This window comes from Mustela putorius, unplaced genomic scaffold (assembly GCF_011764305.1).
Source record: "Mustela putorius furo isolate JIRA1106 unplaced genomic scaffold, ASM1176430v1.1 tig00003845_pilon_pilon_pilon, whole genome shotgun sequence".
Taxonomy (NCBI): Eukaryota; Metazoa; Chordata; class Mammalia; order Carnivora; family Mustelidae; genus Mustela; species Mustela putorius.
Window position 1 is genome coordinate 64,591,744 of NW_025421998.1, and position 26,121 is coordinate 64,617,864.

Here is a 26,121-nt window from a genome sequence, read left to right on the forward strand (position 1 = left end):
GAATTAAAACAGCACAGTACATGGCACATAGTAACTATTAAAAACTTTGATATCATTATAGGCTATTTTTATTAAGTCCAAATTCAGTTGTCTTGTCTTGTATATTTGGCCTTTCTTTTAAGACTCAAAGCACTATTATTTAGGAAATCATATTTCTACCCCTGCTGAGCTTTCTCTTCATATGCCACAAAATAATTTGGCATCATATAATATGTTGTCTTATTTGTTTCATGTCTCTGTGGAAAAATTATGCATATCAGAGGGCAGCAACACTACTATACCATCTTCTGTATCCTATAAAACTCCAAGATTGTAACTGTCTGCATATCAAGTCTGGGTGTGGCCAAAGGCCACCAGTCACAGGGCCATAGATGTCTGCCCTGATGGGCTGAAGCTGAATAGCTCATTGGGTTAGGAATTAATGCTTTTATTGTTGAATGAATAAAAGAGTGTATGAAAAAATAAAAGCAATTTAATTATGTTCCATGGTCATAAATAAGCCTTCCATTTTTCAGAAATCCTACTATTCAAAAAAGCAAAAGCACACACAGGAGGGATCAGCATTTATTACCAACGCTGAACCACTGAACCACTGCTGACAGTGCATTGGCAGCAAGGCAAAACCTTTGTGAATTATCCTTGAACTAGAATTTAATACACAAATATAGCAAAGATTAAAATGAAAGCTTTACCTCACCATGTTCAAGGAGCTGTTTTCTGGAATAAAAAACATTCTCTACTTACTGAATGTCCATTATGATTACATAAATACAAACTTAATTTATTTGTTCTTAGGTTTAAGAAATTTGATTTTCTCTAATCAGTAAATAAAAATTAGACAATATCACTAAAAATAAAAATTTGAAAGGCATGATTTATAGTCATCCTATGTAAGGTATATTTAAAAAGTCATGCTTTGGTTAAGATAAAATAGATTTTACTGATTGCTGGAGACTATACCTCTAGAAAGATTTAAAGAAAAATAATCTCTATTAAATATTCAACCATGTACATAAAACCCTGAGCATCCTTGAGTGTTTCTTCAGAATAAACTTTCAGAAGAAAACGTACTGGGTAAAGCATATAAATATTTTTAGTTCTACAAAAATTTATGTCTAAAGAACCTATTGAGCTCTGGGCACTGTGAAGTGAACACAGCCTGAATGGTGTCGACGTTGTTCTCTCAGCTCGTGTGTTACACTCATACCAGAGGTATGGACTGCCTGTTTAGTTGCTCCATTGAGAAAGTGGAAGAGTCTGGTTTTACAGTTCAGGTAAGACACTAAGAGGTAAGGAAGTTCAAGGGCACAAACAGATCCAGAGGGTTTTTGTTTGTTTGTTTGTTTGTTTTTAAAGGCTGGTCAGGGGGTGGCCTGTCAGGAAAGCTGTGCCATCACCAAATCACTCAGCCTCTGTTGCAGCTTGGCCCTGACTTGCCCGGTAGAGGGGGTGGGTAGGGGGTTTCCCACCTGTCCTGAAATCTACTGGTCACAACAGGATCCTGCGGTGAGCTGCTGTGTGCAAGGGAAGACAGGCCCTGACAATAATTGCTAATGCAAATAAATCTAGTAGCTAATCTAAAATATAAATGTATAACCAAATCTTCAAACATACAAATGATATAAATTGATAAAGAGCAATAACAGATGTTCAAAAAAGAGAGGCTAAAGCAAAAGTTTAAGAGAGCCAACAATTCTCTGAGATAAAGGACGTTATGAATGTTCAGATTAAAATGTCCCATGTATATAAATATGTCCTGTGTAATAAACATGTAAAATACACACATTCATGTATACATATGTACATTCATATCTCAAACTCCATAAATTTCCAGAGAGCAAAACTTCATATAAAATTTCTCATTGGTTGGAAAAAAGACAGCCTCTTCAATAAATGGTGTTGGAAAAATTGGACAGCCATATGCAGAAAAATGAAATTGGACCATCTGCTTACACCACACATGAAAATAGACTCAAAATAGATGAAGGATCTCAATGAGCAAAAGGAATCCATCAAAATCCTTGAGGAGAACACAGGCAGCAACCTCTTCGACCTCAGCCGCAGCAACATCTTCCTAGGAACATCACCAAAGGCAAGGGAAGCAAGGACACAAATGAACTATTGGGACTTCATCAAGATCAAAAGCTTTTGCACAGCAAAGGAAACAGTTAACAAAACCAAAAGACAACTGACAGAATGGGAGAAGATATTTGCAAACGACATATCAGATAAAGGACTAGTGTCCAAAATCTATAAAGAACTTAGCAAACTCAACACCCAAAGAACAAATAATCCAATCAAGAAATGGGCAGAGGACATGAACAGACATTTCTGCAAAGACATCCAGATGGCCAACAGACACATGAAAAATGCTCCATATCATTTGGCATCAGGGAAATATAAATCAAAACCACAATGAGATATCCTCACACCAGTCAGAATGGCTAAAATTAACAAGTCAGGAAATGACAGATGCTGGTGAGGATGCAGAGAAAGGGGAACGCTCCTACACTGTTGGTGGGAATGCAAGCTGGGGCAACCACTCTGGAAACCAACATGGAGGTTCCTCAAAATGTTGAAAATAGAACTGCCCTATGACCCAGCAATTGCACTACTGGGTATTTACCCGAAAGATACAAACGTAGTGATCCGAAGGGGCGCGTGCACCCGAATGTTTATAGCAGCAATGTCCACAATAGCCAAACTATGGAAAGAACCTAGATGTCCATCAACAGATGAGTGGATAAAGAAGATGTGGTATATATACACAATGGAATACTATGCAGCCATCAAAGAAAATGAAATCTTGCCATTTGCCACAACATGGATGCAACTAGAGCGTATCATGCTTAGTGAAATAAGTCAAGCGGAGAAAGACAACTATCATATGATCTCCCTGATATGAGGAAGTGGTGATGCAACATGGGGGCTTAAGGGGGTAGGAGAAGAATAAATGAAACAAGATGGGATTGGGAGGGAGATAAACCATAAGTGACTCTTAATCTCACAAAACAAACTGAGGGTTGCTGGGGGGAGGGGGGTTGGAGAAGGGAGGTGGGGTTATGGACACTGGGGAGGGTATGTGCTTTGGTGAGTGCGGTGAAGTGTGTAAACCTGGCGATTCACAGACCTGTACCCCTGGGGATAAAAATATATTATATGTTTATAAAAAATTAAAAACAAAAACAAAAACTACAAAAAAATTTCTCATTGGTAATGCTCAATGCTAGGAAATAACTGTCTATAGAATTTTTAAACATTTTATTTATTTAGTAGATAGAGAGAGAGAGATTGAGAGAATGAATGGGAGGAGGGACAGAGGGAGAAACAGACTCCCTGCAGAGAAGGGAGCCAGACATGGGACTCGATCCCAGGACCCTGGGATCATGACCTGAGCTAAAGTCAGATGCTTAACTAACTGAACCACCCTGGCACCTAATAATTATCTACAAAATGCTTTAAATAAAAAAAAAAACCATAACCAGAAATACCTATTCACCAAACCACCAACTCAATGTGAGGGGAAAATAAAGGTGTTTTTCAAATAAAAATGCACCCACCAACCCTCGGGTTGAGGACCCATGCAATCCTCATTGATGCTAAACTCAATTGCACAGACACTACACTGCTGAGCCTTCCCCAGGAATGGAAACAGCAAACCTTACCCAGTTGGCTCCTTACACCTACCTACAAGTGAATGTCTTTCCTCTCCAAAACCAGTCCTTAAAGTCTAAAAGAGGTGATTCCTCCATCAAATGTGAAGACATCAATGAAAGGCTATAAGAAACATGAAAAATCAAGGAAGCCTGACACAACCAAAGGAACACAATCATTTTCCAGTAACTGACCCCACAGAAGAAATCACTGTCTATATTGTAGACAAAACATAAAATCAGGAAAACAACCCATGAACAAAACAAGTTTAACTGTGAACTAGAAGTTATAAAATAAGAACTAAAAATATTCTAGAAGTAAAGAATGCAATGAATGAAAATGAAAAATGCAATTTACAGCATCAACAGGAGACCTGATCAAGCAGAAGAAAGAATCTGGGAACTTGAAGACTGATAATTTGAAATTATCCAGTAAGAAGAGAAAAGGAAAAAAGAATGAAAAAGAGTGAAGAAAGCTTATGTGAATTATGAAATGCCATCAGGAGAAACAATATTTACATTATGGCAGCCTAAGAGAGAAGAGAGGGGAAAAGGGCAGAAATCTTATTTAAAGATCAGCTGAAATTTTGCCAAATCTGGAGACAGATATGTATATCCAAGTACATGAGGCTCATAGTCACCAATACAAAGTTAATCTCCCAAATTCACTAGACACATTATAATGAAACTATCAAAACCAAAGACGATGAACTGTCAAAGCAGCAAATTATCTCATATAAGGGGACCCCCATAAGGCTGTTAGTGGATTTCTCAGCAGAATCCTTGCAGGTCAAGAGAGGATGGGATGATATATTCAAAATGCTCAAATTAAAAGATCTGCCAATTAAGAATACTTCAACCAGCAAAGCTGCCCTTCAAATGAAGTGAACGAATAACTCTCAGACAAACAAAAGCTGAGGGATTTCATTACCACTAGACCTGCCCTACAAGAAATGCTGAAGGGAGTAATTCATGCTGAAATGAAAGGATGTTAATGAGTAACCTGAATACCTATGAAAGTGAAAACTCACCATAAAGTTAACTATACAGTCAAATTAGAAACACTGTACTGCTGTAATAGTGCCATGTAAGTCACTGAAATCTATTATAAAAGTAAAAAAAAGAAAAGTATTTAAAAATAAATATAGCACAACAATTTGTTAATGTATATACCAGTATAAACAGATATAAACTGTAACAGCAAAAGGATAAGTAAAAAGGCAGAATTTTTATATGTGATTGAAGTTAAGTTTTTGTCAGCTTAAAATAGACTGTTATAAGTATAAGATGTATTATGTAAGCCTCATGATAACCACAAAGAAAAAAACTACAGTAGATTCTCACAGAAAATTAAGAGAAAAGAAACAAACGTATTATTACAGAAAAAGAATACAGCATGAGAGGAAGAAGGGAACTATGAAATGGAAAACAACCAGGTGATAACAAGATAACAAGTCCTTATCTATCAATAACAATCTTAAATATAAATGGATTTAGAGGTGCCTGGGTGGCTCAGTGGGTTAAAGCCTCTGCCTTCGGCTCAGGTCAACATCCCAGGGTCCTGGGATCGAGCACTGTGTTGGGCTCTTCACTCAGCAGGGAGCCTTCTTCCCCATCTCAATCTCTCTCTCTCTCTCTGCCTGCCTGTCTACTTGTGATCTCTCTGTTGAATAAATAAATAAAATCTTTAAAAATATATACATAAATGTATTTAATTCTCCAACCAAAAGACAGAAAGTGGCTAAATGAATTAAAAAACAAAAAAACAAGGGGCGCCTGGGTGGCTCCATGGGTTAAGCCTCTGCCTTAAGCTCGGGTCATGGTCTCAGGGTCCTGGGATCGAGCACCGCATCAGTCTCTCTGCTCAGCAGGGAGCCTGCTTCCCTCTCTCTGTCTGCCTGCCTCTCTACCTACTTGTGCTCTCTCTCTTAAAAAAAAAAAAAAAAGACAATTACATGCTGCCTACAAGATACTCATTTTAGCTTTAAGGACACATTAAGATGAAAGTGAAGGGATGAAAAAAGATACTCATTCAAATGGAAACATAAAGAAAGCAGGGATAACTCTACATATCATACATATACACACACACAAACCTATAGATGACACGTATCTAAACCTAGATCTCAATCTATATTCAGGGTGAAATAGACTTAAGTTGAAACTGTAACAAGAAACAAACAAAGTCACTGTATGATGATAAAGGTGTCAGTTCATCAAGAGGATATAGCAGTTGCAAATCTATATGTAACCCAACAGTGGAACACCTAAATAAATTAAGCAAGTATTAATAGATCAGAGAGAAGAAATAGAAAACAGTGCAAAATAGAAGGGGACTTCAATACCCAATTCCAACAATGGGTGGATCATCCAAACAGAAAATCAGTAAGAAAATATTGGACTTGAACTACAATTTAGACCAAATGGACCTAACAAATATACACAGAACATTTCATCCAACAGCTGGAAAATACATATTCTCCTTAAATGCACACAGAACATTCTATGGATAGATCCTATGTTAGGTCACAAAACAATCATTAACAAATTTAAGACTGAAATCATATCAAGTATCTTTTCTGACCATGACAGTATGACATTAGAAATCAATAAAGTAGGAAAGATAGAAAATTCACAAATACATGGAAATTGAACAATCTAATCCTGAACAATTGATGGGTAGAAGAAAAAATCAAAAGGAAATAAAAAATATCTTGAAACAAATAAAAATAACATACCAAAACTTACAGGATGCAGCAAAAGTTCTAAGTGAGGATTTTACGTGGTAAGTGCTTACATTAAGAAAAAAAGATTTTAAATAAATAATTATACACTTAAAGGAACTGGAAAAAGAACAAACTAAGACCAAAGTTAATAAAAGGAAAGAAGAAACAAAGAAACAAAGGTCGTAAGAGAAATAAATGAAACAGAGACAAGAAACAATAGAAAACATCAACAAAAATTAAGAGCTGATCTTTCGAAAAGATAAAATTTATAAGCCTTTAGTTAGACTAAGAAAAAAAGATTTAAATAAATAAAATTAAAAAATGAAAGGGGGAACATTAAAACTGACACCACAAAAATACAAAGGGTCATAAGAGGCTATTATGAACAATTATACACCAACAACTGGATACCCCGAAGAAAGAACATAGGACTGAATCACGAAGAAAAAGAAAATCTGAATAAAATTAAAACTAGTAAGGAAGGGCAGTGATGTGACTCAGTGGGTTAAGCGTCTGACTCTTGATTTCAACTCTGGTCATGATCTCAGATCCCAGGAATTGAGTTCTACATCAGGTTCTGCACTCAGAGTTAAGTCTGCTTGTCCCTCTCCCTCGGCTCCTCCCCCCACACCTCCACTCTCTCTCTCTCAAAAATAAATACATAAAATCTTAAAAAAAAAAAAAAAACTAGTAAGGAGACTGAACCAGTAATCCAAAAAATCTCTCTCAAAAAAAAAAAAAAAAAAAAGAAGAAGAAGAAGAAGAAGAAGTAGTGGAGGACCAGATGGCTTCACTAGAGAATTCTACCAAACATTTAAACAAGAATTAATGCAAATCTTTCTCGAATTTTTCCAACAGACTTAAGATGAAGGGATATACTTAATCTCATTTTACAAGGCTAACATTACTCTCATACTGAAGTAAAATGAGGATAATAAAAGAATTTTGTAGGCCAATATCCCTGATGAACATAGATGCAAAAAGCCTCAACAAATACAAGAAACCAAATTCAACATCATATTAAAAAGATCATGCAACATGAGCAGGTGGGATTTTATCTTTGCAATACAAGGATAGTTCAATATACACAAATCGATATATGCGATATGCCACATTAAAAGAATGAAGGATAAAAACCTAATGATCATCTCATTAGACACAGAAAAAAGCATTTGATAAAATTCAAAAACCCTCCATGCTAAGAAGTTTTAACAATTTAGGTACAAAATGAAGGTATCTGAACAGAATAATGGCATATAATATATAACAAGCCCAGAGTTAATTAAGTTGTTCTTCTAAGATCAAGAACAAGACAAGGATGCCCACTCTATTTCTCTCCATCATTGTACTAAAAGTCTAATCAATGCATTAGGCAAGAAAAAGAAATTTAAAAAAATAATAAAGATAGAAGTAAAACTATCTGTTTGCAGATGACATGATTTTATATGCATAAAACCCTAAAGACTTCACCAAAAAACTGTTAAAACTAATACATAAATAAAGTTGTGGAATACAAAATCAACACACAAAAATCAGCTGCATTTCTACACAATCACAATGAACCATCTAAACAGATAATTTAGAAAGCAATCTCATTTATAATAGCATCAAAAACAATAAAGCACTTAGGAATACAATTAACAAAGGAGAAGCTAGACCTCTATACTGAAAACTATGAGACACTGATAAAAGAAATTGAAGACAACGCAAATAAATAGATATTCTATGCTTTTGGTTTGGAAGACATATGTTAAAATATCCATACTACCCAAAGCAATCTACAGATTTAATGCAATCCCTATCAAAATTCCAATGACATTTTTCACAGATATAAAAAGAATAATTCTAAAATTTATATGGAACCAAAAAAGACCTTAAATTTCCAAGATAAACTTGGGAAAGCAGAACAAAGCTACAGGTATTATGATTCCTGACTTCAAACCATACCACAAAGTTAAAGTAATCAAAACAGTACAGGTACAGGAATAAAAAGACACATAGATCAATGGAACAGAATAGAGAGCCCAACAATAAACCCATGCATATATGGTCAGTTTATCTTTGATAAGGGCACAAACACACCATGGGGATAGGATAGTATTTTCAATAAATGATGGTTGGAAAATGATATTCACATGCAAAACCATGTGGTTAAACTCCTATCTTACACCAGTCACAAAGATTAAGTTGACAGGAGTCTTAGCAATTAATTTTTGAATCTGGCAACCAAAATCACCAGCAACAAAAGGAAAAATAAAAAAGTGTGATGACATCACCTAAAAAGTTTCTGCACAGCAAAGGAAAAAAATCAACAAAATGGAAAGGTAACCTATTGAATGGGAGAAAATATTTGCAAACTGTGTATCTGATACGGGGTGAATATCTGGAGTACATAAGGAACTCATACAACTCAATGGCAAAAAAATATATGATAATAATCTGATTTTTAAATGGACAAATGACTTGAAAAGACATTTTGGAAAACAGTATGGAGGTTCCTCAAAAAATTAAAAATAGAACTGCCATATGATCCAGCCATCATACTCTTGGGAATATATCCAAAATAATCAAAATCCATATTTTGAAGTGCTATCAGCACTTCCATGTTCATTGAAGCATTATTCACAATAGCCAAGATATAGAAATAATGTAAGTTGATGGACAAGCAGATAAAGAATATGTAGGGTGTGTGTGTGTGTTTGTGTGTACACACATACATACATACATGCAATGGAGTATTATTATTCAGTCATAAAAAAAGAAATCCTGCCAACTGTGATAACGTGGATGAACCTGAAGGGTGTTATGCTATGTGAAATAGGCCAAAGGAAAAAAAAATACTTTATGGTATCACTTATATGTGGACTCTAAAGAAGAGAAAAAAGTCAAACTCAGAAACAGAATAGAACAGTGGTTTCTGGGGCTGTGTAATGAGGGCTAACAGGGACGAGGTTCATCAAACAGTACAAACTTTTAGTTGTAAGATGAAGTTCTGAGAAACTGATGTACAGCATAGTGACTGCGGTTAATAATACTATATTATATAAAGTTTGCTAAGAGTGTGGATCTTAAGCGTTCTCACACACAGAAAGGTAACTGTGAGGTGATGGATGTGTTAGATGTGTTATTAACTTAATTGTGGTAATCATTTCATAATGTACATATAATCATTGTGTTGTATGCTTTAAATATATGCATATGTATTTGGCAAAAAGAAAAATTATGAAAGAAAATATTTGGAAATAATTTAATGATTTTGATGTGGGTGTTTCTAAGCAATAAATTAGCCCAGAAAATGTATAGGAGTGACTGTAAAAAAATTTTAAACTTCTATAAGGCAAAAACCATTAATAAATTATAAACTAATATCCTAGAAGAAATATTATATACATGTAATAGGCAAAAGGTTACTGTCTATAATATAAAATATCCTATACACCAATTTTCAAGTGGTCAAGAAACGTAAATATGCCACGCACATTTGAAAGATGTGAAACTTTACTAGGGAAGACTGGTAAAATGAGTTCCTTTTTTTTTAATCTGTCAGAAAAAATAGTTAAATATTTGATAATACTGGTGTTTATGGAGATGCAAGGAAATGGACACTTTCAGCATTAGTTTTCAGTATTTATCGAATTAAAAATATTCATACATTATGATCTAGCAGTCTTATTTCAATATCCTAAATACTAAAATACGTATGCAAAGAATACATACAAATATGTTCTTACTCTTAGCACTGGTTGTTATGACAAAAAGATAAATAGAATCTTTTTTTTTTTTTAAAGATTTGTCAGAGAGAGAGAGAGAGAGACCATAAGCAGGCAGAGAGGCAGGCAGAGAGAAAGGGGGAAGCAGGCTCCCTGCTGAGCAAAGAGCCCGATGTGGGGCTCAATCCCAGGACCCTGAGATCATGACCCAAGTCGAAAGCAGAGGCTTAACCCACTGAGCCACCCAGGCACCCCAAGAAAAATAGAATCTTAACGCCCACTGATGTGGGAATAGTTAAGTACTTGGTAATTATTCATGATGACAAACAATAAAATGTGGAGACCACTAAAAAGTATGAAGAAGATATAGGCAGACACCAAGATACACTATTAAGTAAAAATAAAAGTTACATAATAATACTGATTCTATTTTTTTATAAAAACACTGTTTTTGGAAATGTTTTCTAGAATGATACATACAAAACCATTTGCAATCAGCACCAGTGAGGAGTAGATCCACGGAAAGAAACACTCCCTCTTTTCTTCAAATATTTCATCTGTATGTCTTACTGTATGCATGTATTATTTTGTAATTTAAAAACTCCTCTACATCCCTCCCCCACCACACACACAAGCCTGTCACTTCCAGGAATGTAATCACTTCCTTATTCTGAGCTAGATATCTTCTCCCTTTGGTCCCCTTGAGTCTGTCCTCTTCTACACTGCACCCTTCAAGTACTTGAAGACAGCTGTCATGTAACTCTCAATCTTCAATTCAATTAATATCCCAGATGCCATCATGCATTCCTTATGTGAATAGTTCTCAGAGCTCTAAAAACACTCTTTTTACAATGTTACGGCATATTGCTCTGAGGTCCCTCAGACCAGAGAAAGGAGAGTAGGTCTATTAAGCCCTTTGATTTGGATTTTGACAAATAAGATTGAACTATTTCAACCATAAAGTTCTATTAAGCCCTTCCGATAACCATACAAAACTGTTTACTGAAAATATAAGCATGGGGTACAGGACTGATGGAATCTCTCTGTACTATCTTCACAACTATTCCGTAAATCTGAAACTGTCCTAAAAAATAAATTTCATTAATACATCAAATTTAATCATATATCTGCAAGTATAAAATGTAATTTAAGATTTTCCTCGTAAGGAGGTTTTCTCCACAATCTCACATGTCCTGTAGCAATGTGTGATTTGAGTTATATTTTTCTCACATATATTTATGCCAGTGAAGTTAGTGACTTCACTTAAACCACCAAAAAAAAAAAAATGTGATACAGCAAATGGTTTTAACAATAAATGCAGAAAAACTACTTCATGAATACACAGAGAAACAAATAATTATGTTTTCTCTGAAAGTTAAAAAAACAAGAATTGCTAAAACAAAACTTTAGCTTACTTCTGTTTATGGACTTTAAATTCTAGTCATATATTAAAATTAAACTAAATTGATTAAAACTTTGAATTAATTAAAATAGAAATATCTCCAAAATAAGTCCAAACACATAAAAGAGATGTCTAAAAATAATATATATTTTTTAAAGAGAACATCTAAGATTGGTTCATGTCTCCTTTCTTAATCAAACTGCTGGTTTAATATACATTCATTTGATATTAGAGTAGTTATTTAATAACTGAATACAGTATGATTTAAAAACAATTATGATATAATTACCTTAGATAAGTATTTGCAGATAAGACACATAAAACATCACGATAAGCCTGTGAATAGAATAAATTAAGGTTTTCTAAGGAATTATGTGACATTTAAAATGCTCTGATTTATAAACATAAATACCCTCACTAGAAAGAAGTGTCTTTATTGTTAAAGTGAGTCATCAGGAGCACTTTAATCCCACCTCTGCCTCAGGCAAATATTTTCATGAAGTTCTAAATTCTTTTATAAAAAAGAAAGAAAGAAGGAAAGAGAAAGAAAGAAAGAAAAAGAAAGAAAGAAAGAGAAAGAGAAAGAGAAAAAAGAAAGAAAGAAAGAAAGAAAGAAAGAAAGAAAGAGAAAACGGCATTGGGGTAAATCTTTAAGGTCCATTTCAACTCTAAAATTTTAAGCTCGTACACGTGGACAGCTCCTTATCAGAGTTTATATTTTCCTGGGAGGGAAGTGGGCTGCAAGTGGGGAACTGGTTTCCACCGAGGCAGCAGCTGTACTCTGAGACTATTTTATCTTAATCTTCCAAGCAAAGCAGGACTCTCTCTCTCCTTCCCCCAACCCTCCCTTGCCCCCCCCACCTCCTCCCACCCATGCAGTTTATATTCTGCTTCAGTAAACTTCTGATTCTTATCAAATTAGCTGTGGCGTATCTTCTTCCCTGATCTAGCTCCTGCGGAAATAACCACAACAGAAGGCCAAAGTGCGCTTACCACAATGTACCACTTGATGGTGAGGGAGGAAGGGAGGAGTGAAGGTGAACGTGGGGGCTTGACTGGGCCAAAGAGTTTTTAGCTGCATCCTAAGCAACTTAAAGGTATAAAAAAAAAAAAAAAAAAAAAAAAAAAAAAAAAAAAAAAAATTTATGGGGAACTTCAAGTTTTACACTGTGCATAATATGTGGATGAATGTTTCAAGTGACACGAGTGAGATTCTGGTCACTTAGGCAAGCAAAAAGCCTATTTAGGGGTTTAGTTAATAGAACATATGCACTCATAGGAGTTTAAAATTCAGTAGTTTCACAGAAAAATCATATGATAGTTGCTTTCCTTCTTTCTTCCCAGAAGCTATTTCATACAAGTGAAAAAGTAAATGAACATCAGAAGTATTCTTAAGGAAAAAAAAAAAATTAGCCACAATGGGACAAATAAAAAGGAAGGGTTTATATGGAGACAAAAAAGTGTTACACTTTAATGGGTAAAGGGATGGGGACATGTCTGCACACACGTGTGTGTACACATGCAGCAAAGGCACAGAAATGCCTTTTAATGCATATGCATGGTTTGAGCTGTGGTGTGTTTGGGAGCTAGTACTATGTTTATGAGTCGTGGATCTTAATTTTATAAAGATAGTAATAGTGGATCTAGCTGTCATCTTCTCCCATGTTAGCGATATCCCCACTGAGTAGTTAATTCCTGCATTAGCTCCTCTAAGTGGAGCCTTCAAAGAATAGCACCATTTGTCATGATGGAACAGAAATAGGCTAGTGGAGAGTTAGGTGGAGCCGAAGGGACACAGTGTGTAGTTACCCATTTCTTCTTACTGCCCCTATCCTCTTTCCAAGTGGTCTCTGGGGAACTGGGTCAAGGGAGAAACCACAGAGATGTAGAGGCAGATGCCTTTCTCACTCAAATTGTTCACATTTTATGTGAAAACACAGGAATGAGAAATGTGGGAGCTGGAACTATAGAGAGAGGAAAAGCAATCTGACTTTAAATAAAGAAAACCAGTTTTAACAGGACCACAGGCGGTATAGTAGTAGAGAAATGTTATTGCTATTTACTTGAAGGTATAAAATAAATAGTGACTTAAGACAACCTCTAAACAATATAAAGATGGTTCAAAAATGCTAAAAACTAAAACCCAGTGTCTTTAGTTAGAATTTTAGATATACCACTCCCAGACCAAGAAAATCTGCCAGAGGTATTTTAGAACATTATTTCTTTTATCATAGTAATATTTCTTTTGCTGGGAAAACACATAGAATACACAAAGTTTTAAAGAATTTCTATACAAAATTCTCCTGTGCATGTCTTAAAATGGATCAAGACTTGCTTGAATGTGCTTTATATTCAGAAGATACTGAACTGTTGTTTTCCTTTCACAGCTCCTTCGACAATTTTAATTTTTCAAACTGTGCGATTATTTGCTTGAAGCCCACCAAGACTGTAAGTTCCAAGACAGGAGAAGACCTGTTTTATTTGTCCCAGTGGACTAACACTGTGAATGTAGTTCATGGTACATAGTGGGTAACTGATTTCTTTTGAAAGAATAAGAATATCCTTTCTGATGAGGCTTTCTAAAAAACTCATATAATAGTTTTTTAAAAACCATATAATAATAAATAAAGAGAGAGCTGAGTAAGAAAATTTTTAAGGGGGGTATGGATTCCTTCTAAAAATAAAATGGAATTCCCAGTTATTAACATTAATCCACTATAGTCCTTATCTTGAACCCAAAAGCAAATGAAAAAATTTTTTAGGAATACCTTTTTAAAGATAAAATAAGTAATCGTCATAACAACTGGAAGCAATAATGTCTTTGTATATCTCAAGGGAGTCTGAAATAAAGCAAATTATTCAAACTAGTCATTTATTAAATTTTACAGTAAATGAATAAAAATCTGTCAAATTGAGTATCACAATGAAATTTTTTTCTTTTTTCTTTTTTTTTAATATTTATTCATTTGACAGAGAGAGACACGGCATGAGGGGGAATCCAAGTTGGGGGAATGAGTGAGGGAGAAGCAGACTTCCCGCTGAACAGGGAGCCCAATGTGATGGGGGACTTGATCCCAGGACCCTGGGATCATGACCTGAGCCGAAGGCAGCTGCTTAACCACTGAGCCACCCAGGTGCCCCTCACAATGAAATTCCTTAAAGGTAAAAATGTTTTTATCATTAACGTTATATATATATCTATCAACCTTCATCTTCTACTACAAGAATGAAAATTATAAAAAATTATACAAATGTACCAAAGAGTTTAACGTAAAAAACATTAAGCCAAAAATAAGCTATGTCTATTACTTTTTCCTTTCTTTTGGTTTTATCTTTCTTTTATTTACATAAAATTAATTCTTAAATTTTATGTTTACTAATCCCCAGACCCTACATTATCATTTCCTGAGCTGCAAAGTTCCATTATTTTCATTGGTGAAACTAGAACAAACAAGGAAGAAAGCCAGTCTATGTAATAACTGTAAATATGAGAAGCAATAAAATAACATCACCAGCTAAATAATTCTCATGACCCATTATTGTGGTCTGAGTGATTTACCATGCCACTGAATTAAGTACTTCTTGAAGGCAGGCACCAAGACATTTTCCTCATTGTAGTCAGTCCTACAGCAAACTGCCTCACAGATAAATAAATAGTACTCATAATAGTTTTTGAGTGAATGTATGACTGGTTGGATAAAAAAGAGAATAATGTATGATTAGTAGTATACCTTTCATGGCAGCATCTTGTTAAAAATTTTTTATAATATTTGGAGTGTTAAGTGAAATAAAACTAAAGTTTCTAAAAATCAAAAGAGAATTTGGATTTGAGCAGGTGACCTAGATTATTAAAAGTAATTGAACGGTATGGGGCACCTGGGTGGTTCAGTTAGTTAAACATCTGCCTTCAGCTCTAGTCATGATTCCAGGGTCCTGGGATCAAGCCTATAATGGGCTGTGTGCTCACTGGAAGTCTGGTTCTTCCTCTACCTCTGACCTGGTCCCTGCTCAAGCTCTGGCTCTCTCTCTCTTCTCTCAAATAAATAAATTTAAAACAATCTTTTAAAAAAATACATGAAAAATATATTTATGTTAAATATATTTAAATATATTTATATTAAAGTATTCAACTATATTTAACATAAATATATTAAATAACATAAATATATATTTTATATATTATAGAATATGAAATATATAATATAGAATATAATATATAGTATAAATATAAATTATTTATATTGAAAATGTATTAAAAAAATGAAAGCAATTGAACTGTGGATCAGATAGTATGTTCAGCACTCTTCCTGGATTATCTCATTTAATCATCATCAATAACTCTTTAAGATAGAAGTTACTATATGACTAATAAAAGTTATAATAAAAAAATGATAAAGTTGGATGTCTCTGGATAAAAATTGTGAGTTTCTGACTAAAAGGAAAATTCAAGAACAAAAAACTATCATACCTGTAGAAAAGGAAAAAAATCAAAAAAATATTCATACCGCTCTTTCCATGAAGTCAAATTCAGGAGCACAAGTGTAAATTAAGGTATCAAAATCTGTATACCTTAGGATTCTGGCTGCTATAAGGTCACTCAAGCGAATCTGAGAAGAAAATAAAGTAAAATAAATTAAAATTACCCTAGGAATTATGGTCAATAATAATTAATTTTTTTTATTAGTAAAGTCTACAAAGGAGATAATTCAAGGTCCACAGATGCCCCTCAAAGAAAAATTTTTTTAAAAATCTGTGAACTATACATTCCTATGCACTGAATTATGAAGAAAACTGAAAACAAAGAGAAATATCACAAGAAATGAAAAGAATAGAGGTCAGAAAAAATTAAAAAGAGATGATAATATAAAGAGTGAGTTAAGACCAATACTCATTGGGCAGAAACCACCATGCAGTTAATCGTGAGATTTTATAATCAGCTTTATTAAGAAGGAAACTATCTCACATTAACCCTTTCACTACATATCACAAATCATGATTAAATTTTATATGTGTTTCTATTTTCTCAAAGCCTCATACACTGGTTACAATTTTTGGTGCTTGTTGAATTTTTCAGACATACACTCAAGCCATTAAACATAAGAGCTATTCATCATAAGAACTGCAACTACAAACACTACTTTGATTTAGTTAGTTAATCTCCAAGGCCTTTGAAATAAACATCTCCAACCAAACTCAATGTAGAACCCCTATTTTCTACTGATGATTTATTACCTACTGTCAGTGAGACAATTATTTTTCTACTGCATTCTCACAAGGCCAAAAAAAAAAAAAAAGAAAGAAAGAAAATATCTGAAATGTAAACCTTAATTCAAATTATTCTGTAGGAACAAAAATTATTTTATATCAAATGTAACAATTGTCTGGGTTTTCATTTATTCATGCTTCCCTTAACTATGAGTAGCAAGGATAATTCAGACTTTTCTAATTTGAACTAGGCCTGATGATTGATAATGATTTAACTAAACCACATGCATTTCAAGTCTCACAATGTCACATACAGGAATTCACTTAAGAGTACCAAGGGTGTGGGTCAAGCGAGGAGGAGTCAAGATGGCAGAGGAATAGCAGACTGAGATGACATCAGTTTGCAGGAGTTCAGCTAGATAGTTATCAAGCCATTCCAAACACCTACAAACCCAACAGGAGATCGAAGAGAAGAAGAGCAGCAGTTCTAGAAATAGAAAATCGACCACTTCCGGAAAGATAAAATGACAAGGTGGAAAAACTCACCACAAAAAAAATTAACAAGGGGCAGTACTGAAGGCTAGGGACCTAATCAATACGGACATTGGTAATGCATGAGATCTAGAGTTCAGAATGACGATTCTCAAGTTAGCTGGGGTCAAAAAAGGCATGGAAGATATTAGAGAAATCCTGTCTGGAGAAGTAAAAGCCCTTTCTGGAGAAATAAAAGAACTAAAATCTAACCATGCTGAAATCAAAAAAGCTATTAATAGGTGCAATAAAAAATGGAGGCTCTTACTGCTAGGATAAGAGGCAGAAGAGAGAATTAGTGATATAGAAGACCAAATGACAGACAATAAAGAAGCTCAGAAGAAGAGAAACAAACAACTACTGGATCATGAGGGCAGAATTCAAGAGATAAGTGATACCATAAGATGAAACAATATTAGAATAATTGGAATTCCAGAAGAAGAAGAAAGAGAGAGGGGGACAGAAGGTATATTGGAGCAAATTACTGTAGAGAATTTCCCTAATATGGCAAAGGGAACAAGCATCAAAATCCAGGACACACAGAGAACTCTCCCCAAAATCAATAAAAATAGGTCCATACCCCATCATCTTTGTCTTAGTGACAAAGAGAAAATCCTGAAAGCAGTCCAGGACAAGAAGTCTGTAACATACAAGGTTAAAAATATTAGATTGGCAGAAGACTTATCCACAGAGACCTGGAAGGCCAGAAAGAACTGGCATGATACATACAGAGCACTAAATGAGAAAAACATGCAGCCAAGAATACTATATCCAGCTTGGTTATCATTCAAAATAGAAGGAGAGATAAAAAGCTTCCAAGACAAACAAAAACTAAAGGAGTTTGTAAACCCCAAACCAGCTCTACAGGAAATATTGAAAAGGGTCCTCTAAGCAAAGAGAGCCTGAAAGTAGAAGACCAGAAAGGAACAGAGACAATATACAGTAACAGTCACCTTACAGGCAATACAATGGCACTAAATTCATATCCTTCAATAGTTACCCTGAATGTAAATAAGCTAACTGCCCCCATCAAAAGACATAGGGCATCAGAATGGATAAAAAAACAAAACCCATCAATATACTGTATACAAGAAACTCATTTTAGACCCAAAGACACCTCCAGATTTAAAGTGAGGGGGTGGAAAACAATTTACCATGCTAATGGACATCAAAAGAAAGCTGGGGTGGCAATCCTTTTATCAGATAAATTAGATTTGAAGCCAAAGACTACAATAAGAGATGAGGAAGGACATTATATCATACTCAAAGGGTCTGTCCAACAAGAAGATCTAACAATTTAAAATATCTATGCCCCTAACATGGGAGCAGCCAACTATATAAACCAATTAATAACAAAATCAAAGATACACATTGATAATAATACAATAATAGTAGGGGACTTTAACACCACCCTCAGTGAAATGGACAGATCATCCAAGCAAAAGATCAACAAGGAAATAAAGATCTTTTTTTTTAAGATTTTATTTGTTTATTTGACAAACATAGATCACAAGCAGACAGAGAGGCAGGCAGAGAGAGAGGAAGGAAAGCAGGCTCTCCACCGAGCAGAGAGCCCGACGCGGGACTCAATTCCAGGACCCTGAGACCACGACACGAGCCGAAGGCAGAGGGCTAACCCACTGAGCCACCCAGGCGCCCCAAGGAAATAAAGATCTTAAATGACACACTGGACCAGATGGACATCACAGATATATTCAGAAAATTCCATCTCAAAGCAACAGAATACACATTCTTCTTTAGTGCACATGGAACGTTCTCCAGAATAGGTCACATCCTGGATCATAAATCAGGTCTCAACTGGTATCAAAAGATTGGGATCATTCCCTGCGTATTGTCAGACCACAATGCTTTGAAGCTAGAACTCAATAACGAGGAAATCTGGAAAGAACCCAAATACATGGAGGCTAAAGAGCATCCTACTAAAGAATGTATGGGTCAACCAGGAAATTAAAGAAGAATTGAAAAAATTCATGGAAGCAAATGATAATAAAAACACAACTATTCAAAATCTATGTGACACAGCAAAGGCAGTCCTGAGAGGAAAATATTAAAGGTCTCAAACACACAACCTAACCCTACACTTAAAGACGCTGGAGAGAGAACAGCAAAGAAAGACTAAATCCAGCAGGAGAAGAGAAATAATAAAGATCAGAGCAGAAATCAATGAAATGGAAACCAAAAAACAAAACCAAACCAAACAGTGGAACAAATCAATGAAACTAGGAGCTGGTTATTTGAAAGAATTAATAAGATTGATAAGCCTCTGGCCAGATTTATTAAAAAGAAAAGAGAAAGGACCCAAATAAATAAAATCATGAATTAAAGAGGAGAGATCACAACCAACACCAAAGAAATAAAAACAATTATAAGAACATATTAAGAGCTACGATATGCCAGCAAATTTGACAATCTGGAAGAAATGGATACATTCCTAGAGACGTATTAACTAACAAAACTGAACCAGGAAGAAATAGAAAACCTGAACAGACCCATAACCAGTAAGGAGATTGAAACAGTCATCAAAAATCTCCCAACAAACAAGACCCCAGGGACAGACGGCTTCCCAGGGAATTCTACCAAATTTAAAGAAGAATTAGTACCTATTCTCTTGAAACTGTTCCAAAAAATAGATATGAAAGGAAAACTTCCAAACTCGTTTTATGAGGCCCGCATTATCTTGATCCCAAAACCAAAGACCCCATCAAAAAAGAGAATTACAGACCAATATCCTTGATGAATAAAGATGTGAAAATTCTCACCAAAATACTAGTCAATAGGACCCAACAGTACATTAAAAGGATTATCCACCACAACCAAGTTGGATTTATTCCTGGTCTGCAAGGTTGGTTCAACATCCACAAATCAATCAGTGTGATACAATACATTAATAAAAGAACAGACAAGAACCATATGATACTCTCAATAGAAGCTGAAAAAGCATTTGACAAAGTACAGCATCCTTTCTTGATCAAAACTCTTCAAAGTGTAGGGACAGAGGGTACTTTCTAAATACCATCAAAGCCATCTATGAAAAACCCACAGCAAAAATCACTCTCAATGGAGAAAAACTGAGAGCTTTTCCACTAAGGTCAGGAACACGGCAGGGATGTCCATTATCACCACTGCTATAACATAGTGCTAGAAGTCCTAGCCTCCGCAGTCAGACAAAAAGAAATCAAAGGCATCCAAATCGACAAAGAAGAAGTCAAACTATGACTCTTTGCAGATGATATGATGCTTTATGTGGAAAACCCAAAAGACTCCACTCCAAATCTGCTAGAACTCATACAGGAATTCAGTAAAGTGTCAGAATATAAAATCAGTGCACAGAAATCAGTTGCATTTCTATACACCAAAAAGACAGAAGAAAGAGAAATTAAGGAGTCGATCCCACTTACAATTGCACACAAACCCATAAGATACCTAGGAATAAACCTAACCAAAGAGGCAAAGAATCTATACAAGAAAACTATAAAGTACTCATGGAAGAAATTGAGAAAGACACAAAGAAATGGAAAAATGTTCCATGCTCATGGATTGGAAGAACAAATATTGTGAAAATGTCTATGCTACCTAAAGCAATCTACACATTTAATGCAATCCCTATCAAAATCCCATCCATTTTTTTCAAAGAAATGGAACAAATAATCCTAAAATTTATATGGAACCAGAAAAGACCTCATATAGCCAGAGGAATGTTGAAAAAGAAAGCCAAAGTTGGTGGCAGCACAATTTCAGACTTTAAGTTCTATTACAAAGCTGTCATCATCAAGACAGTATTGGACTGGCACAAAAACAGACACATAGATCAATGGAACAGAATAGAGAGCCCAGAAACAGACCCTCAACTTTATGGTTAACTAATCTTTGACAAAGCAGGAAAGAGTATACAGTGGAAAAAAGATAGTCTCTTCAACAAATGGTGTTGGGAAAATTGGAGAGCCACATGCAGAAAAATGAAACTGGATCATTTCCTTACACCACACACAAAAATAGACTCAAAATGGATGAAGGACCTCAATGTGAGAAAGGAATCCATCAAAATCCTTGAGCAGAACACAGGCAGCAACCTCTTTGACCTCAGCTGCAGCAACATCTTCCTAGGAACATCGCCAAAGGCAAAGGAAGCAAGGGCAAAAATGAACTATTGGGACTTCATCAAGATAAAAAGCTTTTGCACAGCAAAGGAGACAGTCAACAAAACCAAAAGACAACTGACAGAATGGGAGAAGATATTTGCAAATGATGTATCAATAAAGTGCTAGTATCCAAAATCTATAAAGAGCTTTTCAAACTCAACACCCAAAGAACAAATAATCCAATCAGAAATGGGCAGAGAACATGAACAGACATCTCTGCAAAGAAGACATTCAGATGGCCAACAGACACATGAAAAAGTGCTCCATGTCACTTGGTATCAGGGAAATACAAATCAAAACCACAATGAGATATCACCTCACACCAGTCAGAATGGCTAAAATTAACAAGTCAGGCAATGACAGATGCTGGAGAGGATACAGAGAAAGGGGAACCCTCCTACACTGTTGGTGGGAATGCAAGCTGGTACAGCCACTCTGGAAAACAGAATGGAGGCTCCTCAAAAAGTTGAAAACAGAGCTACCCTATGACTCAGCAATCGCACTACTGGATATTTACCCTGAAGATGCAAATGTAGTGATCCTAAGGGGCACGTGCACCCAAATGTTTATAGCAGCAATGTCGACAATAGCCAAACTATGGAAAGAACTTAGATGTCCATCAACAGATGAATGGATAAAGAAGATGTGGTATATATATATAATGGAATACTCTGCAGCCATCAAAAGAAATGAAGTCTTGCCATTTGCAATGATGCGGATGGACCTAGAGGGTATTATGCTGAGCAAAATAAGTCAGTCAGAGAAAGACAATTATCAAATGATCTCCCTGATATGAGGAATTTGAGAGGCAAAGTGGGGGGGTTGGCAGATAGGGAGGGAAAATATGAGACAAGATGGGATCGGGAGGGAGACAAACCATAAGAAACTCTTAATCTCACAAAACAAGCCAAGGGTTGCTGGTGGGGAGGGAAGTACGGAGAGGGTGGTTGGGTATGGACACTGGGGAGGGTATGTGCTATGGTGAGTGCTGTGAAGTGTGTATGCATGATGATTCATACCCCTGGGGCTAATAATACATCATATGTTAATTTTTTAAAAAGACTATAGAAAAAAGAGAGAGAGAGAGTACCAAGAATGTGTGTGTATGTGTGTGGGGGTTTGAGTGTGTGTGTAAGATTTGTAATCAGTTGGGTGACAATGTGGAGCAAGGCAGAAAAGAAAACCATAGACCAAATCAACATAAATAAATAACTTAGGAGGCTTCAGTAAAGTTTATCATAAAATGTACAGCCCCTACAGAATGAAAAGTTAGGAATAGAAAGGGAAAGAAAAAAGGAAAATGTGTCAAACATACCAGAGAATAGCAGCAACAACAACAACAACAAAAACCTAATGAATCATCATGCAGAGATAGCAATAAATGATGAATAAATCCCTACATTTTGAAATTTTATTTAACCTCAACATGCACATAAGCTCAGTTCTCTTGGAGAGTGATAGCACTTTACCATTCAGTGAGTAAGTAACATAATCTCTGGTTAAAGGTGAAGAAACTTCAGCATTCCACAGGTTCCTAACTGGATAGTACTGGATGAAGTGCATTCCAGAGTATGTTACTGTATGATACACTCGTGTACACTCATATCCAAACGGTAAGTGTCAAGAATCAAAAGTAAATTCCTGCACTGTTATCTCTTCACCTGAACCGATTAGCTAAGTAGGGGCTTTGGTTTGACAAAGGCAAACAAGACACTGGCTTTAAAACATACACCACACATGAAGGATAGGTCCATATATTTTCCAGAAGCTGAAAAAATAAAGAATTTTTAACATTTCCCATTTTCCTTTTATATTACAAGAAAACTTTAAAAATATCAAGTCGCATCTTAATTTCAGTCTGTAATTACACATCTATAAAATGACACTGCGATTGTGAGAGTTTTATATTTCAAAGCAGAGTACATACTTCTCATATGTTAACATTTCCAATAAATGTACAATTTATTATTTTAAACAAATGATTTTTTTAAAAATATTTTAAAGTAATTTACACACCCAACATGGGCCTTGAACCCACCTTCCCAACAAGAGTTGCACACTCTACTGAGTGAGCCAGCCAGATGTCCTTATTTGTATTTTAACTGAAATACAAACACATAACTACTTAAGATATTATTAATATTTTTCCTGGATAGCTAAGTCAGCATTTATTGGTAGTTTTTTCTTAGTGGGTTGAAAAGATCATTGAACTGCATGGTTTTATCATTGAACTGCATGGTTTTATTACTGACTCAGCCAATAAATACCCCTAGGTCTTTGAGGAAGGCACCTAATCTCTATAAAATAAATAGGTAAAAATAGATGGTTTCAAAGTTTTCATCTATTTACATATTTGCAGGAATTTTTATGCTTTAACTAGAAAGTACTTACATGATCTGAAACACCTAAGATTTTAGATGTCAGAAATTTCAAAATAATTGTTCCACACAACCAAGCACAAACTTGAATCAGCTAGAAAATAAAATTATAATACAAAAATTAAAAATGACCCAGTTAAAATATTTAATTATATCAACAAATGTTATAGGAAAATTTTAATCATGTAAAGAATATTAATGATGAAGTCTAAAGAAAGATAGAAAATTCTGTTTACAAAGGCAAAGAACTAGAGGAGATGATACTGTTATAAAATATGTAACAACCCTAGAGTTCTACATATTCTAAAGGAATATTTTTAAAGTTATTTCTTTTCAATTTCTGTGAAAAAAAGAGCTATATGCATGTTTCCAAATATTATTTCCTAGCTGAAAGTTCTTTTTTCAAAAAATAGGATTAAATTATTAAAAAATTCTTCTATCAATCTTTTGGAAATATATCCCTCTTCAAGAAAGGAAAATTTGAAAACTTAAGCTTTTATTTTAAAGAGAGAAGCAGAAACTGAAACTTACATGGGGTTCTCTATTTTTTATTTGTTTTTCAGTTATCCTTGATTAGAAAGAGCTTATTTCTAGAAGTATGGACTTCTAGATAACCTGAGGAAAATTATAGTGGCCTAAATCCTAATCTTCCACACTTATCCAACAAGTAGAACAATGCAATCACAAATATTAAAAACCGGTAACAGTACAACTTCAAATTACCTGTAAATAGAAAGAAACAACATATATAGCAAAGTTGAAACTCAAGTCCTGATCTAAGCCTTTGTAGAGAATGAGGGCTCTCAAAACCATATGGAAGAGGAAAGAGGGAAATGAGGGGTCCCAAACTGAGCTGAAATAACTTTAGAAAAGTCCACTTTATGTGTGAGAAGACTGAAGAATGGGCTATAGAGCAGGGACTTCAAGTGTTCAGTATAAAATTACTGATCCCAGAAAGGCATTACTTCTGGAAAGAGAGGAAGGGTAAAGAAAAGAGAGAAACCCCCCAGGATAGTGTATGGAAAAGGAAATAAGCAAGAAGGGAGAATTAATTATCCAGAAAAATAAATGGGGATCAAACAAAAGACAATCACTACTGCCATTAAAAGATGAATGAACTAAGTTACTGTTAATTGATAAAACCACATTTTGTTACATTAACAAAAAAGGCTGCACCTAGATTAGAAAACATCTGCTCTAACCACAAAATAATAAGGTCAAAGAGGTCCATAATAGCTATAATATAGCTTCTTTAAGAAGTTAAAAAAAACTGGGTGTGGTGAAAAAAGAATGAATACTGTTATGCCAAAAATAAATTAAAAATTTTAAAAAAAGTTAAAAAAATGAGTCAAGCATATCAATTTATGATCTTTGCTCCAATAAATTAAAATCTCACAAGCAGAAAAAAATCTACAATGCAGAATTAAATGTTGAATTTCATAAGCTCAAATAAGCATTCAGAGAGGTTAAAAAAAAAAAAAGAACAAAAAATTTGAACACTAAGGACAGAAAAGGACACCACCCCACCAAAATTGAGAATACTTAACTAAATATAGAAAATAAATGGAAGAAGAGGAGAAAACGGGGCACCTGGGTGGCTCAGTCGGTTAAAGCCTCTGCCTTCGGCTCAGGTCATGATCCCAGGGTCCTGGGATCGAGCCCCGCATGGTGCTCTCTGCTCAGCAGGGAGCCTGCTTCCTCCTCTCTCTCTGCCTGCCTCTCTGCCTACTTGTGATCTCTGTCAAATAAATAAATAAAATCTTTAAAAAAAGAAAAAAAAAGAAGAGGAGAAAACCATTGAAAAATGAAGACAATCTCAAGGTAATAAAGGAGAAGAGATTCAAATAAAAATTCAAAAAGAGCACTGAGGACAGAAACCCCAGAGGAATAAAAATGAGATTAAAGAAGGTAGTAAAAGAATCAGAGAAAGTGGCAGAAACAGAGGACAGGCAATGTATTTACAATTAGAGTACCTGAAAAAGAAAAGCTACAATCCAAGAAAACTTCTTAGACATAAAAGACCTGAATTTACATTTGGAAAGGACCCACCATATACTAAGGAAATTGATCAGTATGGTAAACTACCTCAAGGTATTGCCTAGTAAAATTTAATTATGAAGAAAAATTCCTTAACACTTGTAGTTACAAAGTCCACATAACTTAAAAGGGAAAGAGAATTTAGTTTGCATCATATATGTTAAAAGAAACATAAAAGCACATCAACGGTGTAGAAGCATTTTCAAGACACTCGAGAACGTGGAAACCAGGAACTTTATATCTAACACAACTATCATTCAGGTATAAAGATTATAGAAAACTAGTTTCAAGCATGCAATAACTGAGGAAATAATCTTCC

At 34.9% G+C, this 26,121-nt stretch overlaps 1 protein-coding gene across 1 annotated transcript in view; it reads right to left on the reverse strand.

Moving 5' to 3' along the window:
- Positions 1–26,121, reverse strand: part of DPY19L2 (dpy-19 like 2) — a 94,110-nt gene that overhangs the window by 20,053 nt on the left and 47,936 nt on the right. The window contains exons 13-17 of the mRNA XM_004741979.3: positions 23,779–23,859; positions 15,997–16,098; positions 14,260–14,331; positions 11,781–11,827; positions 693–717 (exon numbers count right to left, since the gene is read on the reverse strand). Coding sequence (XP_004742036.1) covers positions 693–717; positions 11,781–11,827; positions 14,260–14,331; positions 15,997–16,098; positions 23,779–23,859 — 327 coding nt within the window. The remainder of the gene's footprint in view (positions 1–692; positions 718–11,780; positions 11,828–14,259; positions 14,332–15,996; positions 16,099–23,778; positions 23,860–26,121) is intronic.